The sequence below is a fragment of the Leptodactylus fuscus genome, chromosome 5 (assembly GCF_031893055.1).
Source record: "Leptodactylus fuscus isolate aLepFus1 chromosome 5, aLepFus1.hap2, whole genome shotgun sequence".
NCBI lineage: Eukaryota > Metazoa > Chordata > Amphibia > Anura > Leptodactylidae > Leptodactylus > Leptodactylus fuscus.
In genome coordinates this window covers 170,986,946-171,001,100 of record NC_134269.1, presented here as the reverse complement: position 1 = coordinate 171,001,100, position 14,155 = coordinate 170,986,946, and the positions used below count along the sequence as shown (strand labels likewise).

The 14,155-nt window shown below is 40.3% G+C and overlaps 1 protein-coding gene across 2 annotated transcripts in view; it reads right to left on the bottom strand.

Annotated features, from left to right (window-relative positions):
- Positions 1-14,155, bottom strand: part of PPP2R2B (protein phosphatase 2 regulatory subunit Bbeta) — a 270,379-nt gene that overhangs the window by 57,552 nt on the left and 198,672 nt on the right. For both annotated transcript variants that reach the window (XM_075274753.1, XM_075274754.1), the window contains exon 2: positions 4,211-4,308. In XM_075274753.1, coding sequence (XP_075130854.1) covers positions 4,211-4,308 — 98 coding nt within the window. The remainder of the gene's footprint in view (positions 1-4,210; positions 4,309-14,155) is intronic.

Genomic DNA, 14,155 nt, shown 5'->3' with positions numbered 1-14,155 from the left:
CTAAACTACATTTCTTATGGTAAGAGAGATCATCGCTTACTAGTAGGGTTGAGCCGATCTTGACTTTTCAGGATCGATTTTGAAATGCGATTTCCGATCATTTTTCATTCGAACCCGATCTTGAGCCCAATTCTGATCCCAATGCAAGTCAATAGGATTTATTTTTACTAATCGGAGATCGGATTTTAAAAACAATCCTATTCACTATACAACATGGAATCTAACAATTGAACGCTTTAATTGTTAGAATCCACGCTGTGTAGTGATTTTTTTTTTTAATCACTAAGTAGCCAGAGGATTTTTTTTTAATCCTCTGGCTACTTAGTCTCCCCTGGTGTCCACTTACCTGCAGAGATGGCTGGTCCGGTGCCCGGTGTTCTCGATCTTCTTCACCTCGCTGCCCCCTGCCTCCCAGGTTAGGAGAATGTGGGAGGGTTAGGAGAGTGTGGGCGGGTACTGGGAGGAGAGACGTCACGTCTCCCCGCCCTGTACCCGCCCACACTCTAAGCCACAAGCCCTGCCTTCTTCTTAGCTCTTTAACACTAACCTGGGAGGCGGGGGCAGTGAGGCGAAGAAGAATGAGAACACCGGGCACCGGACCAGCCATCTCTGCAGGTAAGTAGCTACTAGACAGGTTAGCTAGTCTCCTATTAGAATGAATGAATGCAGCAGGCGCGCAGGGGGTTAAGGCTGTGTGCAGGCTGCTTCCATTCATTCCTATGGAACCGCAGCGGAGCCTTCACACTGAGTATATGCTCCGCTCAGAATGAGCGGAGCGTATACTCAGTGTGAAGGCTATCATTGTTAGCTTTTCCCACAATGCTTGGCCAGTAGCAAAGCATTGTGGGAAATCATCACCGATCTCGATCCCACCTAAAAAGATAGTGTTTGGAATTCCGATCATGAAATTTTCTCGATTGGCCTCCGATCTTTTCCAAACACGATCGCTCATCCCTACTCACTAGCCTTTTCCTGTGTAAATTTGTTGTAAATTTTCCTCTGGTGCAAAGTAGAAGAATTGGAGACGTTGCAGGTTGCAAACAAAAAAAAGTCATCGACTCTTCTACTTTGAGCTAGTGAGACCCTCCCCATAAATTGTGTAATAGCTAGGTAAAGGGGATGATATCTGCCAGTTGGAGGCGCTATCCCACTTTCAGCTTCGTACACACCCTAAATTATGCCACATTTGACAATCTTTGCTGATAATTCATTTACTACCAAATTTCACCATTTGAAATTCCTCCATAGCACCTAGCAGTGCCCTAGCGTTCATCCCCCTCTCCTCTATTAGCATAGTGAAGCTTTGTCCCATGAGGCATACATATGGATACCCAAATACTTTGTCACGCGTTGACCAATTCGTTTCACTTTTTGAATTCTGTCCAATGGATGTTATTTCCTATGGTCAACCATATGCAGAATATGGTCTCCCCTCCTTACCTATGTGTCTACTGAGTTTTGTTCTGTACTACTCCATATCACCTTGCATGAATAAAAGTAGGACCCCATGATATACCTCTATAATTTGGATAGCCCTTCCTATGATAGTTGCCAATGATTTGTCCATGATCGAACGTACATTTTCAGTTCAACAATTGCTTGACGTCTCTTTCATGTGAATTTGCACATCACTCATGTACATTAACATGAGACAGAAATGGTGCAGATTTTAGTCTGGATTTTCAGACATAATATTATAATAGCAATATGGATGAAAGCTAAATCTCACCCACATGACCACATGCTGTATTTCTTTCACATAGAACTTGACTGCAGTGAAGATTGTGAAGTCTACAGTGTATCAATTTCTGCTGTACAGTAAACAAGGATTTGTTGCAGATTTTCCCCATTGAAGTCAATGAATGTGGAGAAACTCACACTGAAATCCTATTGTAGTGGACTTTACATACAGAGAGATTCTCCCCTAGTAGTACTGTACCCGGCAGCGTAATTGCCCTAACAGAGATTTCCGAAAATAAGAAAAATCCTTTTCCCGTAAAGTATAGTATATAAAAGAACGAGTGCAATGTAGAAACCTTTGATGTGAATGTTATAATGTAAAGCAGGAGACAGCGACTGTATACTTGCCATTTTATTTTCTCTCCAGTTTATTTGTAATTTTACTTGCTTTGTTAATTATTCTAATTAAAGCGGTTAATAAGGAAGTGTAACATTACAGGGTAAATTATGCTGTCAGATATGTATTGGGTTTTTTTGTTCTTTTTGTGCAATTCTGACTAATCCGTTTCAAAGAAACCATTTATAATGAAGCATAATAAAGTAAACCTGTAATTTTAATTTTGTTTGTATTTTCTGCCCATTTTATTCTCTTCCCCCAACTAATTTACATCGGGGCCCCATGTGGCGGAAACCTCTGCATTTTTTTCTGCATCACTTTACACAAAGTTCACAATGTGTTGCCGATGCATTTTTTTTTTTTACTCCACAGCAAAAATAGGAGTTATGAAAGCCTAAGAATGTGTGGGGGGTTCCTGTTCTTGGTTAAGTTTGCTACATTAGGGAATGCTCTCTTAGGGCCCCTTCAGATGGCGTAAACGTGCCGCTCATTTAGACACGTATACACGTGTCCGAGCGCGGTGCTTCAAAACAGAGCCCAATGATTTCAATGGGAAGTGCGCGTATATAGGCATATACGCGCGCTTCCCATTGAAATCAATGGGCTCTGTTTTGAAGCGCCCCGCTATGACACGTGTATATGTGTCTAAATGAGCGGCGCTTGCGCCGTGTGAAGGGTTCCTTAGGGTCAGTGCACACAGTTTTTTGGCGCGGATTTTGATGCCGAATCCACCTCAAAATCAGCCTCCAAAAAAAGCCTCCCAATAGAGAGGTTGGGAGGCTTTTTTTGGAGGCCGAGTTTGAGGCGGATTCAGCATCAAAATCAGTGCCAAAAAACTCTGTGTGCACCGACCCTTATAAATTCTACACATAAGTCTTGTAGTTTACTCCCGCTGGATTACAATCAGGCTAGCCCAAATGCAGATCTACTGGCATATCCATAGCTGAAATCGAAGTTTGTCTCAAATTTTTGACACTGGTTCTTTACCAAAGGGAAATCCAACATATGTGAACAAACCATCATTTTATGGAATAACTTTAACCCTATGACCACCAGGGACAGAATCACCACAGATCGCATGAGGATTTGTGCATGCAAAACCCCTGCTTACTCCTACTGACACGGCCATTCCACTACAGCACTTCCCCTTAGTGTAAAGGAGTGGGCACGGTGACACTGCCACACAGTGTCTTTGGAGAGAGAGTGCCTGTAAATTTGTATAAGACCCACTGACACTACAGCATCAATTGTGACCAAGTTAGGGATAGGGTTACTAACCAGAACCATTTATATTGACTTGTCTGGAGTGAATAAGAAAAGACTCTGATTTGCTCCAGTGCCTGAAACTAAGACCTACTCTGAAAATAAGCCCTAGCTCTTTTTTCAGAAAAAGAAACAAGACCATGTTTTATTTTCGGAGAAACACTGTATATAGTGCAGAGGACGCATATGGCAATATACAGAGCTGCATCTTTACACTGATTTGCATCGGGCTAGTGCAACTCATGGCTTCCATTACAAGCAACATTATTTACCTAGGTTAACGTTTGTGAGCTCGTACTTGGAAAATATATCATGTTGATGTGCCAATTTTAGAGCGACTCAGTGATTAAGTCCACAGAATGACAGGGTTTTAGTTACTAGGCCTGTAGTGACCTGTAACATTTCCATTTAAATCAAAAACAACTCAGCATAGGTTAAGAACCCATTTATAAGGCCACCTTAAGCAATATCCTTGCTATAAGGCAACGGCCAACACTACAGCCTATGCCATGGCGAATTTGCAACATGAAAGCAAAATGGGACCCTGAAGAGCCCGTTTCTGCCTGAGATATGTTACCAACATCCCATTAGAATGAAAAATGATGTAAAAACAAAAAAAAGACAGTAGCTGTCACTTTAAATTGTCGGCACCCAGCAATGAATAACAATCCCTGAGACTAGTGAATAAAATTCCTATTTGAAACAAGTCACCCAAGCTGCAGGAAGCCGCCAGTGACCTAGGCTCATATGTCATGTGTGGTTTGGTTATTGATAACCTTGGCAATGAGAGAGACATAAAAATTAGGAAGCAGCATGAAGCCTGTAATGAGGGAATAAAATAAAATTAATTTTGTGGTCTGCAGCCCTTACCTCCTGCTCACGCTGAAATATTACAACACGGCCCCCCTTGTCTCCTGTCGCCAGCAATTCTCCCGTGTTGTTGAATTCAACTGTCGAGATAATGTCAGCTATAAAAGAGAAAGACAAAGGAGGTTTAGATGACTGAACGTTTCTGATCCTTCACGTGTCAAGACTTTGTGAAATGATATTATAAAGGTTCTTTTTACACGCTGGACTTTTCCAACTAAACACTGTAGACCCCAATGTAAAGGTTTGGGCCTTCTATATTTATAGGGTAAATATACAATAAAATTTGCACAAAGCATGTTATAGAGCAGGAAGAGCAGAGCACATGGAGATGTTTTTTGGTCAAGTTTCCGCATAACTTGCATTTTATTCTGATCCTTGTAGTCATTTAGGCCATCCTACTCAGTGACTGACTGCTACCTCTTTATGTAGTCTTATACAAGATGGCTGTCAATCACTGGTAGGATGGTCCATATGACAACAAGGATCAGAATGAGCAGTGAATAAAATACAAGTTATGTTAGGTTTGCACCTGTATTCGGATTTTTGTTCGTGGGGGCCCCCCACAAACAGAAACAATCTGCTTACAAAAACGATTACCCATGGAAATCCGCAGACCCCATAGACTATAATGGGGTCCGCCTGGTTTACACCTGAAAAAGGTATTATTATTATTATTATTATTTATTATGCTTACTTCTATTTATTTATTTATTATGCTTACTTATATAGCGCCATCCTATTCCGCAGCGCTTTATAGACATTGACAAAGGTGGAAAAATATGAAGAGAAAAAAAGTCAGGTGTGAACGTAGCCATAGACTGAAACTTTACTATAGAACTACATGATCACTCTGCTCCTCTCCTCCTGCTCTATAATATGCTGCCTTCAGATAAAATAGCATTTTTAAATCAGACACATTCGCATTATATATCTCATTGACAAAAAAAGGAAAACTGTATTACAAAAATACTTCAGGTTAAAATTTTAAAATAATAAATGCAATAACAATCCCTCCCAAGAGGAAATATTCAGTTATGAGACCACCCATCTGACCACCCTTAGTCTTACTACTGCCAATAAAAACATATAGGTTATGTCAATGAAATGACAGATTCATGAGCTCAAGACTTGACATATGCCATAGGTTAAAAATCTAGCCAACATTCTCAACGTAGCAAAATCGTCCATGGAAATAAAGTTGACCATTCTTATGTTAATGGCAATTACAAGTATTTAATACGACAGACGTGTCAGGAAGTTATACTATGATTTTTATTTGGATCTACAACTGGGAAAAATGGGTCACATAGCCCCCTTGGTGGTCTGCAGACCTGTTGTAACTGTACATGAGTTTTATTGCCAAGGAATGAAATACTATTTTGCGTATGAAAAGTAACCTACCATTACAATCTAGATTTCAGGAAGGTCTGCGGAAGGATAGGGCAGAGTTTACCTAAGAAACCATCCATATTTTTTTACAGAACCTTGTTAGCCTTGTGCGACATTGGCCTAACACTAACACAAGTGCATTACTGCGCCCATATTAGAATCAAGAATACCAGACCAATACATGGGTCTGTTACCATAATGCTTTTGGTTGGGATAACAATATATGATCAGGCCAAGACTTGCAACCATATCATGCTTGTAGGAAATTGTCCGACTGCTTTGGCCAATCCTTTTTTTTTTTTTTTTTTTTTTAGCACGGTCTCCTAATGATAGGAGAAATTTATAGGAAATTCTGTCAAAGTGTCCAATACAGCATCACCACAAAAAAACAAAACGAAGCACTGCATGCTTCCCAATCCGTGTGCCATATTGTACAGTATTGATGTGCCAAGTCGGCCAAAATAAAATACGCTTTTCTGTTGCTCTTCTTTTCCTAAGAGGTGACATTTATTTTGTGCCCCAAATCTAAAGTCTAAGTCCAAATTCACTAAGTAGTTGGAAATGGATTTTCTAAATCTAAAAACAATTAAAAAAAAAAAAAAAAAGATTAAGGCCTAATACAGCAAATCTGCGAAAACAAAAAAGTTGCAGAAACTCACTTTTTTTTTTTTTTTATTCGCACAGAAAGTCCGCAGAGTTTCTCCGTAGACTTTCTTTATTACACGTATATGGCAAACGCCAACGTTCCCACAGGTATAACTGACATGCTGCGATCTTCAGAAACACATTTTTGAAATCACAGCTTTTCTGTTGTGGATTTTTTTCTGCAATGTGTAAATGGGATTATCCAGAATATCGCCCACTTTGCAGGCACTGTAAAATGTTGCTTTATGGGGGATATGGCGCCCCAGCCTAAAAAGGGTGTTCCAGGAATTTCATACTGATCACCTATCCTTGAAATAGGTGTTCAGTATCAGATTGGCAGGGCTGAAATAACCAGCACACCTCATGTCCAGCTGCTTGAAGAGGGCACCAGGGCTGTGCAGTCAAAGGAATCAGAGAGTCAGCCCAACATAGCTTACCATGCCCGCTCAGCCACAAGCTATATTCAGCCAGACTGAATTCCAAGTGGTGGTGGGGAAACAAACAAAAAAAAAAAAAACACCACCAGTCCTCAAGCTCAGGGAAGGGGCACACAGACAACCAAAACACCCCCTCCCCAGCATCTACTGCACCCAAAAACTCCAACCATTTTAATTTTTGAATTTTCCAGTAGCTGCTGCATTCCCCCCCCCCCCCCCCTCGGCTTATACTCGAGTCAATAAGTTTTCCCAGTTTTTTGTGGTAAAATTAGGGGCCTCGGCTTATATTTTGGGTCGGCTTATACTCGAGTATATACGGATAATGTCCCGGGCCCTGTGGTAGTTACACCCGTGGGTGGAGCTGCAATACCAACCAAATCTGCTATACAATGAATGGCACTGTGTTTGGCAACAAAAAGGCCGCAGAACATGCCAAACACTGACTGAGTTTCGGACAGCTACTGATACGGAGGACACATCCTAAGTTTAGTTTGGGAATATGATAGCACTGGAAAATCCTTTTAAATGTAACAAATGTTAAGAAAATGTAAAAAGTAAATCAAGGGGAAAAAAAAAAGAAAAGAAAAATAGTTTACGGGGGCCAATTATAACGTTGCGGCTAGTTCTGCTCTACAAAACTGCAATCACACTGAACAAATTCAATCACATTACTGCTTACACAGCTTTAGCGTAAGCGGCTTACGGGAGCCAAAAGGTGTTTTTCCCCCTCGCTTCCTAAAAGCAATCCCAGCAGTAGCTGTCACTAGACCCTTTAAATAGCACAGTCAAAGGGATAGGCAAATTATTTCTGATTAGCCTAATTGAGACTATTCCTCGGTACACGTCAGAGGTTAACGCCTGACCAATTAGTATCTTCATGAGATTCACTACCAGTCCTAAATGGGAACAATGCACCGTAGCCAAGCAGAAAAGAATGATGGAGCTGACAACCCCAAGAAAGTGCCGGATTAACTCACATTTCCTGCGCACTTTACATCAGCACAACTGGATGAGAAGAGTCATTTACAGCAGGTGAAAAGACCGCACGCCCGGCCTTGCTTTTAATAGTGCCGACATAGCTCGGGAATTGCTGCATGATTGGCACAAGGCGAGACTGAAGGTGAGAGAGCCAGGCATTAAAAAGAGAAGGCCATTATGAGACTAAGTGCCCAAAAAAGAGGTTAAAATGTGAATTACACAAATTAAACTACAAGCAATTTAGTCAAAAATGTATTGAAAATAGAAAGTATTTCTTTCTACACAAATTTAAGCGTCATGCACATAAAACCACTAGTATGCACCCCGCAGGGTAGCAGATTGAATGTGACGGTGTATAAGGCATCATACTCCTGCCTAGAAGAAATAGTTCATGAACAATACCAATATTATGTAGAATGGAACTGATCATGGGTCAAAGTTTTTGTAGATTCCTTTACTCGCTTCCATGTAAAAATACATGGGCTACATACATGGACCATATGAAATAAAGATTGTACTAATCAAATTTAATCTTGCTCTTCCCTCGTTCCCAACCCCCACGAGACCCAGTCCCCCTATATACATGGAGATTATATATATATATATATATATATATATATATATATATATATATATATATATATATATCTCTATGTCCTAATATATATATTTATTAGGACATACTGAGAAAGATCTGTGTAATACATGCAATACAGAATGCATACGGGATACGTATAATAGAGGCATATGGAGGTACAGCAGGGCAGTATTATTAAAACTCTGCAGCCATAATACAACTGTGCGTACAATGACAGAGGATAATAACCAAATCAGCATGGACTGTCATTTTCTATGAATGAGCTGCCTTATAATCCTCTGTAAATGTTGTATATCCTGAATTACTATACTGTAATGTTTGCACAAACTATACATAAAACGTATATCTCCCACCCCCTTCTCTGCTGGATATAATCCTTGGCAATATGTGACATTTACACAAAAACCTATTCAGAAATATCCATCACAGCCAGTATAAACAATCAGCAAAAATACTACGTTGCCAATTTTTCCCATATTATTCTAGTTAGTCAATGTCATTTTTCTTCAAAGCCACCAAAACAGTTAAATGGGACAATAAACCCCATGCCGGCCAATATCAATACCTGGTATTGTGCGACGGTGCCTTAATACATAATACACACAGCATTAAGAGCTGAAAATTCAATAATTCAACAAAAAAGCTCAGTATCTGGGATGACTATATAAAAGCCACACACAAACGTAGCTGCATACAGTGTAAGGAATATGTATCCTTGTGAAGATAGCGTGACATGTAGTACATGACAAACCCAAGTCAGAAAAGAACATAAAATAAGACAATACTTTACAGTAACTCTCCTATGATGGATACGTAATGTACAAGATGCAGGTATGTTGTGAGCAAATGTAACACTAAAGGGGTCATCCCACTACAAACATATAGAACCTTCCCACAGAATAAATGCATATAAATCAGCAATAGTCCAAACACTAGGACCTCCATCAAGCCCCAGAACAGGGGTCCCAAAGCCTCATTTTGAAGGTATCAGAATGCAGTAATGGTCAAGAATGTGTCCAACTGCTCCATTCAATGTCTACGGGACTAATAAAGATAGCCAAGCACGGCATCTACCCATTACCTTTAAGTCCTGAAAAGATCAATACACAGTAAGGCTAGGTTCATATCTATGCTGGAGTCTCCGTAGGAGGTCCCGTCACAGATTCAGTCTAAGAACAGCAGAGAGAAAAGTCCTGCACAGAGGGCTTCCCTCTCCAGTGGAAACTCAACGTACCCCATTATAGCCTATAGGGTCTGTGGGTCAGCACTTTAGCAGACTGACTGCCAGTCTTTCGCACTCCTATGCGGACCCGAACAATGGAGAGGCAAACGCTAGTGTGAACCTAGTCTAAGTACTACCCAATACATTCACCCTGTGTGACTTCACATGGAAATGCTACTAGTCAGTAGACATTTTGAGCCATGGTATGCAGCCATCATGTGGCAATGTAATAACTACTTGAAGCAATGTTTTCATATAAGGAACACCTGCGTAATACAGCATGCATACCATAGTATTTTTACTGTGTACTACTCCATTTACGTTACAGAGAATAACAGTATTGGGAGATAGGAGGTCATCAGCATTATGTCATGAATCTGTAATACAACAACATGCATAACACTTTATACCCAACATAGTCAATCTGAGTGATTTTTATTTTTTTTTGTCAAAAAAATAAAATGTCTATTTCAAGCTTGAGTGATTCATGATTTTAATCTCAATTTTCATGCTTTTATTTAAAGGGGTATTCACATCTCAAGGATCCAAACTATACTGATAGCTTATGTAAATTGAAGACTTTCCCTAAATATATTGCTTTAAAAATTCTGCTTTGATTACCTGCTATGTGAACTCATTCCTCCCATTGTTTACACAGCGTTCCAATAACCAAGGACCTGTGTGATAGGACAAGTGACATCACTCAGCTCTGCCAACAGTCAATTCAGCTAATTGCAGTTTGCTGATAAAGCCAATCTGTTATCTCTCTAAAAAAATACCAATAATATGGAGTCTGTTCTCTACAAGCATCTGAATAGTATTTGATATGCATAAGTATTGTGATACTTCAGTTTCCCTTTCAGCGAAGGGGGAGGAAGAGGGGAGAAATCCAGGAAGTGAGAAGAAAAAAAAACAAACAAGTAAACTGCTGAAACAGTAAGATGGCAAAACCCCATTGAAGCTAAGAACCCACGGGAGGGCTTTGCGTTTCTTTCCACAGTGTTTTAATACAGAAAGCTCGCAGAGTTTTCCTTCACGGACTTTCTGTTACAATTATATCTATGGGGAAACTGCCAGCGTTTCCGTAGATATAACTGATATGCTGCAATTTCCAAAACCGCGCCGGAGTCCGATATATTTCAGATTAGTCTTATTTGACTACAGAAAAGAAATTGTTGACCAGAATTTCCAGTGGGGACAAACCAGACTCTGAGACAGGGCAAAGTCTTGCCTAAGAAATATGCCAAGCATTTTTCTTCAAGGCGAAAACATGACAGCTTTTTTTGAATAAAACAATCACACGTGTCCACAGATTGGAGCTGACCTCCACTACTACACCCATTCACTTAATTGGAGTAGAAGTGCACTCACTACATGTGTACAGTTGTGGCAATGTGTTTTGGTTTTTTTTTGTTTTGTTTTTTACTGTAGATTGTGAGCCCCATATAGGGATCACAATGTACATTTTTTTTCTCCTATCAGTATGGCTTTGTAGAATGGGGAGAACATATAAACTCCTTGCAGATGTTGTTCCTGGCGGGGTTCGAACCCAGGACTCCACCACTGCAAGGCTGCAGTGCTAACCATTGAGCCACCATGTTGCGGCAATGTTTTTGGAGAAAGCAGCCATGTTTAGCTAAACAAGTAATTGTTTATCATATGGAAATAACATGGGACCAACGAGCAGCCACCCTATGACACTGCCGTCTATTCTTAAATTGAAGGGTCACCTCTGCACAGCATTGCTCCTGACCATACATAGTTGGGTTGTAAGGGGTATTCTACTAGGACTATGTCTATAACACCACATTATATTTATGTGCTGGAAAGTGATGAAGTATAAGGGTCCTTTAAGATGACAGGGTTGACCAATTTCTCTGAATGTTGTGCAGTCAGAATCTGAAAGACTGCACTCGACATCAATGGGGACATGCATAGTTCAGTTTTATCATGCTGACCCATGGTCCTTGTGGAGGAGGCGTTCGAGCATGTCCAATTCCCATCCGTCTGCCCAGATCAGAATAGGATGTTCAATGTGCGGTCTGAGATTTCATAGTGCAGACCGAGGCTTCTCGACCGAGGAGCATCAACAAAATGGGTGACTGAAAAGGTCCTTAGACTAATTTTTTTTTTTTCTTATAGCAAGTTCTAGGTGCAAAAACTATTTTCAATTATTAAAACTCATTTATTATGACATGGAATCCACATTTACAGTTTTTACTTAGAATTCCACATACACAGTTTTAGCACGTTTGGTTTAAGGATTTCCATTAGAATTTCACTTTTCCCATTTATTGCAGCAAGATCACCTAGAACAAAGATGGAAAACACTTTCTCCAGACTTGAATTGAATCTGAATAACTCATTGTCTTTAGACCCTAGAGCCTGTTCACACAAAGGCGGGTTCCACATGAAGGTGTCTAAAAAAAAAATCTTGGTTCTCAGGGCAAATAAATCCTAGTTTACCAATTAAGCAGCTATTATAAATGGTTAGAGGAACATATTGCCGTTCCGTATGTAGTGGTGACATTCCAATCTGCAAACTGGCAAGTGGGCTTTGTAATGCAAATAATACAGCTCTCCCTGCGAATGGTTTATCAGCCAGCAGAGAATATTGTATGACTGCTGTTAGAATAGATTCCAGCCCTTTCTGAACTGTGACTATTACAGCTTAAAATTAATTTTCTTCATTTGAAATGTAGACATTTTTTCTAAGCGTATTATTTAGCATATTATTTTCAGCTCTTTTTCTTCTAAAACCTAATGGCGACTGGTACTTGACAACAACAACATTGCAGGCGGACCGCAGTAATGGGGAAAGGTGAAAATGTGTTAATGAAGGGAAGCGGAATCCTATTACAAAACCTTGGTGAAGGAACGCTAATCTGCACAAAATTCTGAAAATAAATATATATATATATATATATATATATATATATATATATATATATATATATATCTCTGATTCAAGCCCTCCAAGCTGCTTAGCTTTTCCAAGTAATCACTTTTGCTCATGGGCTCTGATATTGGCACTGTCACTGCCTATAAGCCAAGTTAGTCTATTGGGTGAATTGAGTGAGCGGCAATATAAAAGTCACAACCAATAAACAGGCATGGCAGTTTGTGGGAAAAAGCTAATCTCATTCAGCCTATATGGTAACAGTAGCGCCAATGATTCAATAGGGCAGTTTACCTTTAATTTTCATCATCCCATGCCAAGTATGTGCTTTCAGTGTGCTAGCCTCACTGCTTATTTGCAGTAAAACTACCTATTGGTGGTGTTTTACCAAATACCTCTGCCCATGAGACAAGCCCCTAAAGACTTCTTCCTGCATTGTCAAGCGATCTCCTTGCATTGATAAATGCTGTGGTGAGCTGCAGCACGATAAGCAAATCGCCTGTATAGACATCTGCCAGTCTTCTATAACCATAAGGGAGTATTCACAGTCCCAAATGTCTGCAAAGCCAATAACAGTGTAGTGTAGGGACATTTCATAGGAGCAGAAACATACTATGGTGGTCACAGACTGAAGATGCAATGCAGAGATCTTTTCATGTATATACAAGTCAGCCCCCAAGTGCACAGTGGGCGCCTACAGACAGCTGCAAGTGCACAGGGCATCTACAGATAGCTGCAAGTGCACAGTGGGCATCTACAGAGAGCTGCAAGTGCTCTGGCTCTACTTTATAATCGCTTGCCAACAGTTCCCTTTTAGCGCGATTAACATTTTTAACCTACATAAGCAAATCTAGCCCAATCTCCCGGTATAGGGATGAATGGCCACAAAGGTATATTTCTGATCCTATTCATGAACCTTACACTAAACTACTTCTGGTCTGGGAGACGTTTCAGATCTGGCAGACAGACTTCAAAATGGATTTTTTTTTTTTTTTTTATAGTTTTATAAGGAAAAATCCTGTAAAGGGTAACTCTAGGCATAACCAAAACCCAACTTCACAAAATTTCAATTGCCTTTATAACCATGACTCAGACCATAGGCAATCCATTACTTCCAAGTACAAGGAGTCTTAATAGGAAGGGTTATTGTGCATGCAGCAAAACAGAGCATCTCCTAGATCAGGGTTCACCAACCTTTGCCACTTGAGCTGCTGTCAAACTACAACTCCCAACATGCCCCCTTCACTTCCATAGGTCTTCCAAGAACAGCTGCTGTAAAATTACAACTCCCAGCATGCATACTTGGAGTACTAAGTATGCATGTGGGTCAATGAAAGCTCTGTGCCAGAGAAACAAACCCTGAATTTGGCTGTAGCTCACCAGGTATGCAGTGAAGAACTCTAATTTCTGGAGCCCTTAAGCTGCCTCGGGCCACATTTTTAGTTGTTGCCCAGATAATACAGAGTGTTACATGGAATGCCTACTTTCAATGTGAACAGGTTGCACTCAAATTTAAAAGGCAACATGAAAAGTTTTGGCCACCACCCCAAAACTGAAAATTAATTTGTGTAAATTGTTATGCTGGGTTCAGAACAACGGACAAATGGTCCGCTAAAATAGCCGACATCAACAGAACCAAAGGGACGCCATTGCAGGCAATTTTAGCTGGATCTGTGATGGATGGACACGGAGCGCCTTATTCTGAGAGCAATACAATATAAGCCTTGGTGCGATTTTACCAGTGTAGCGGTACAATCTGTAGTACACATTACCATGG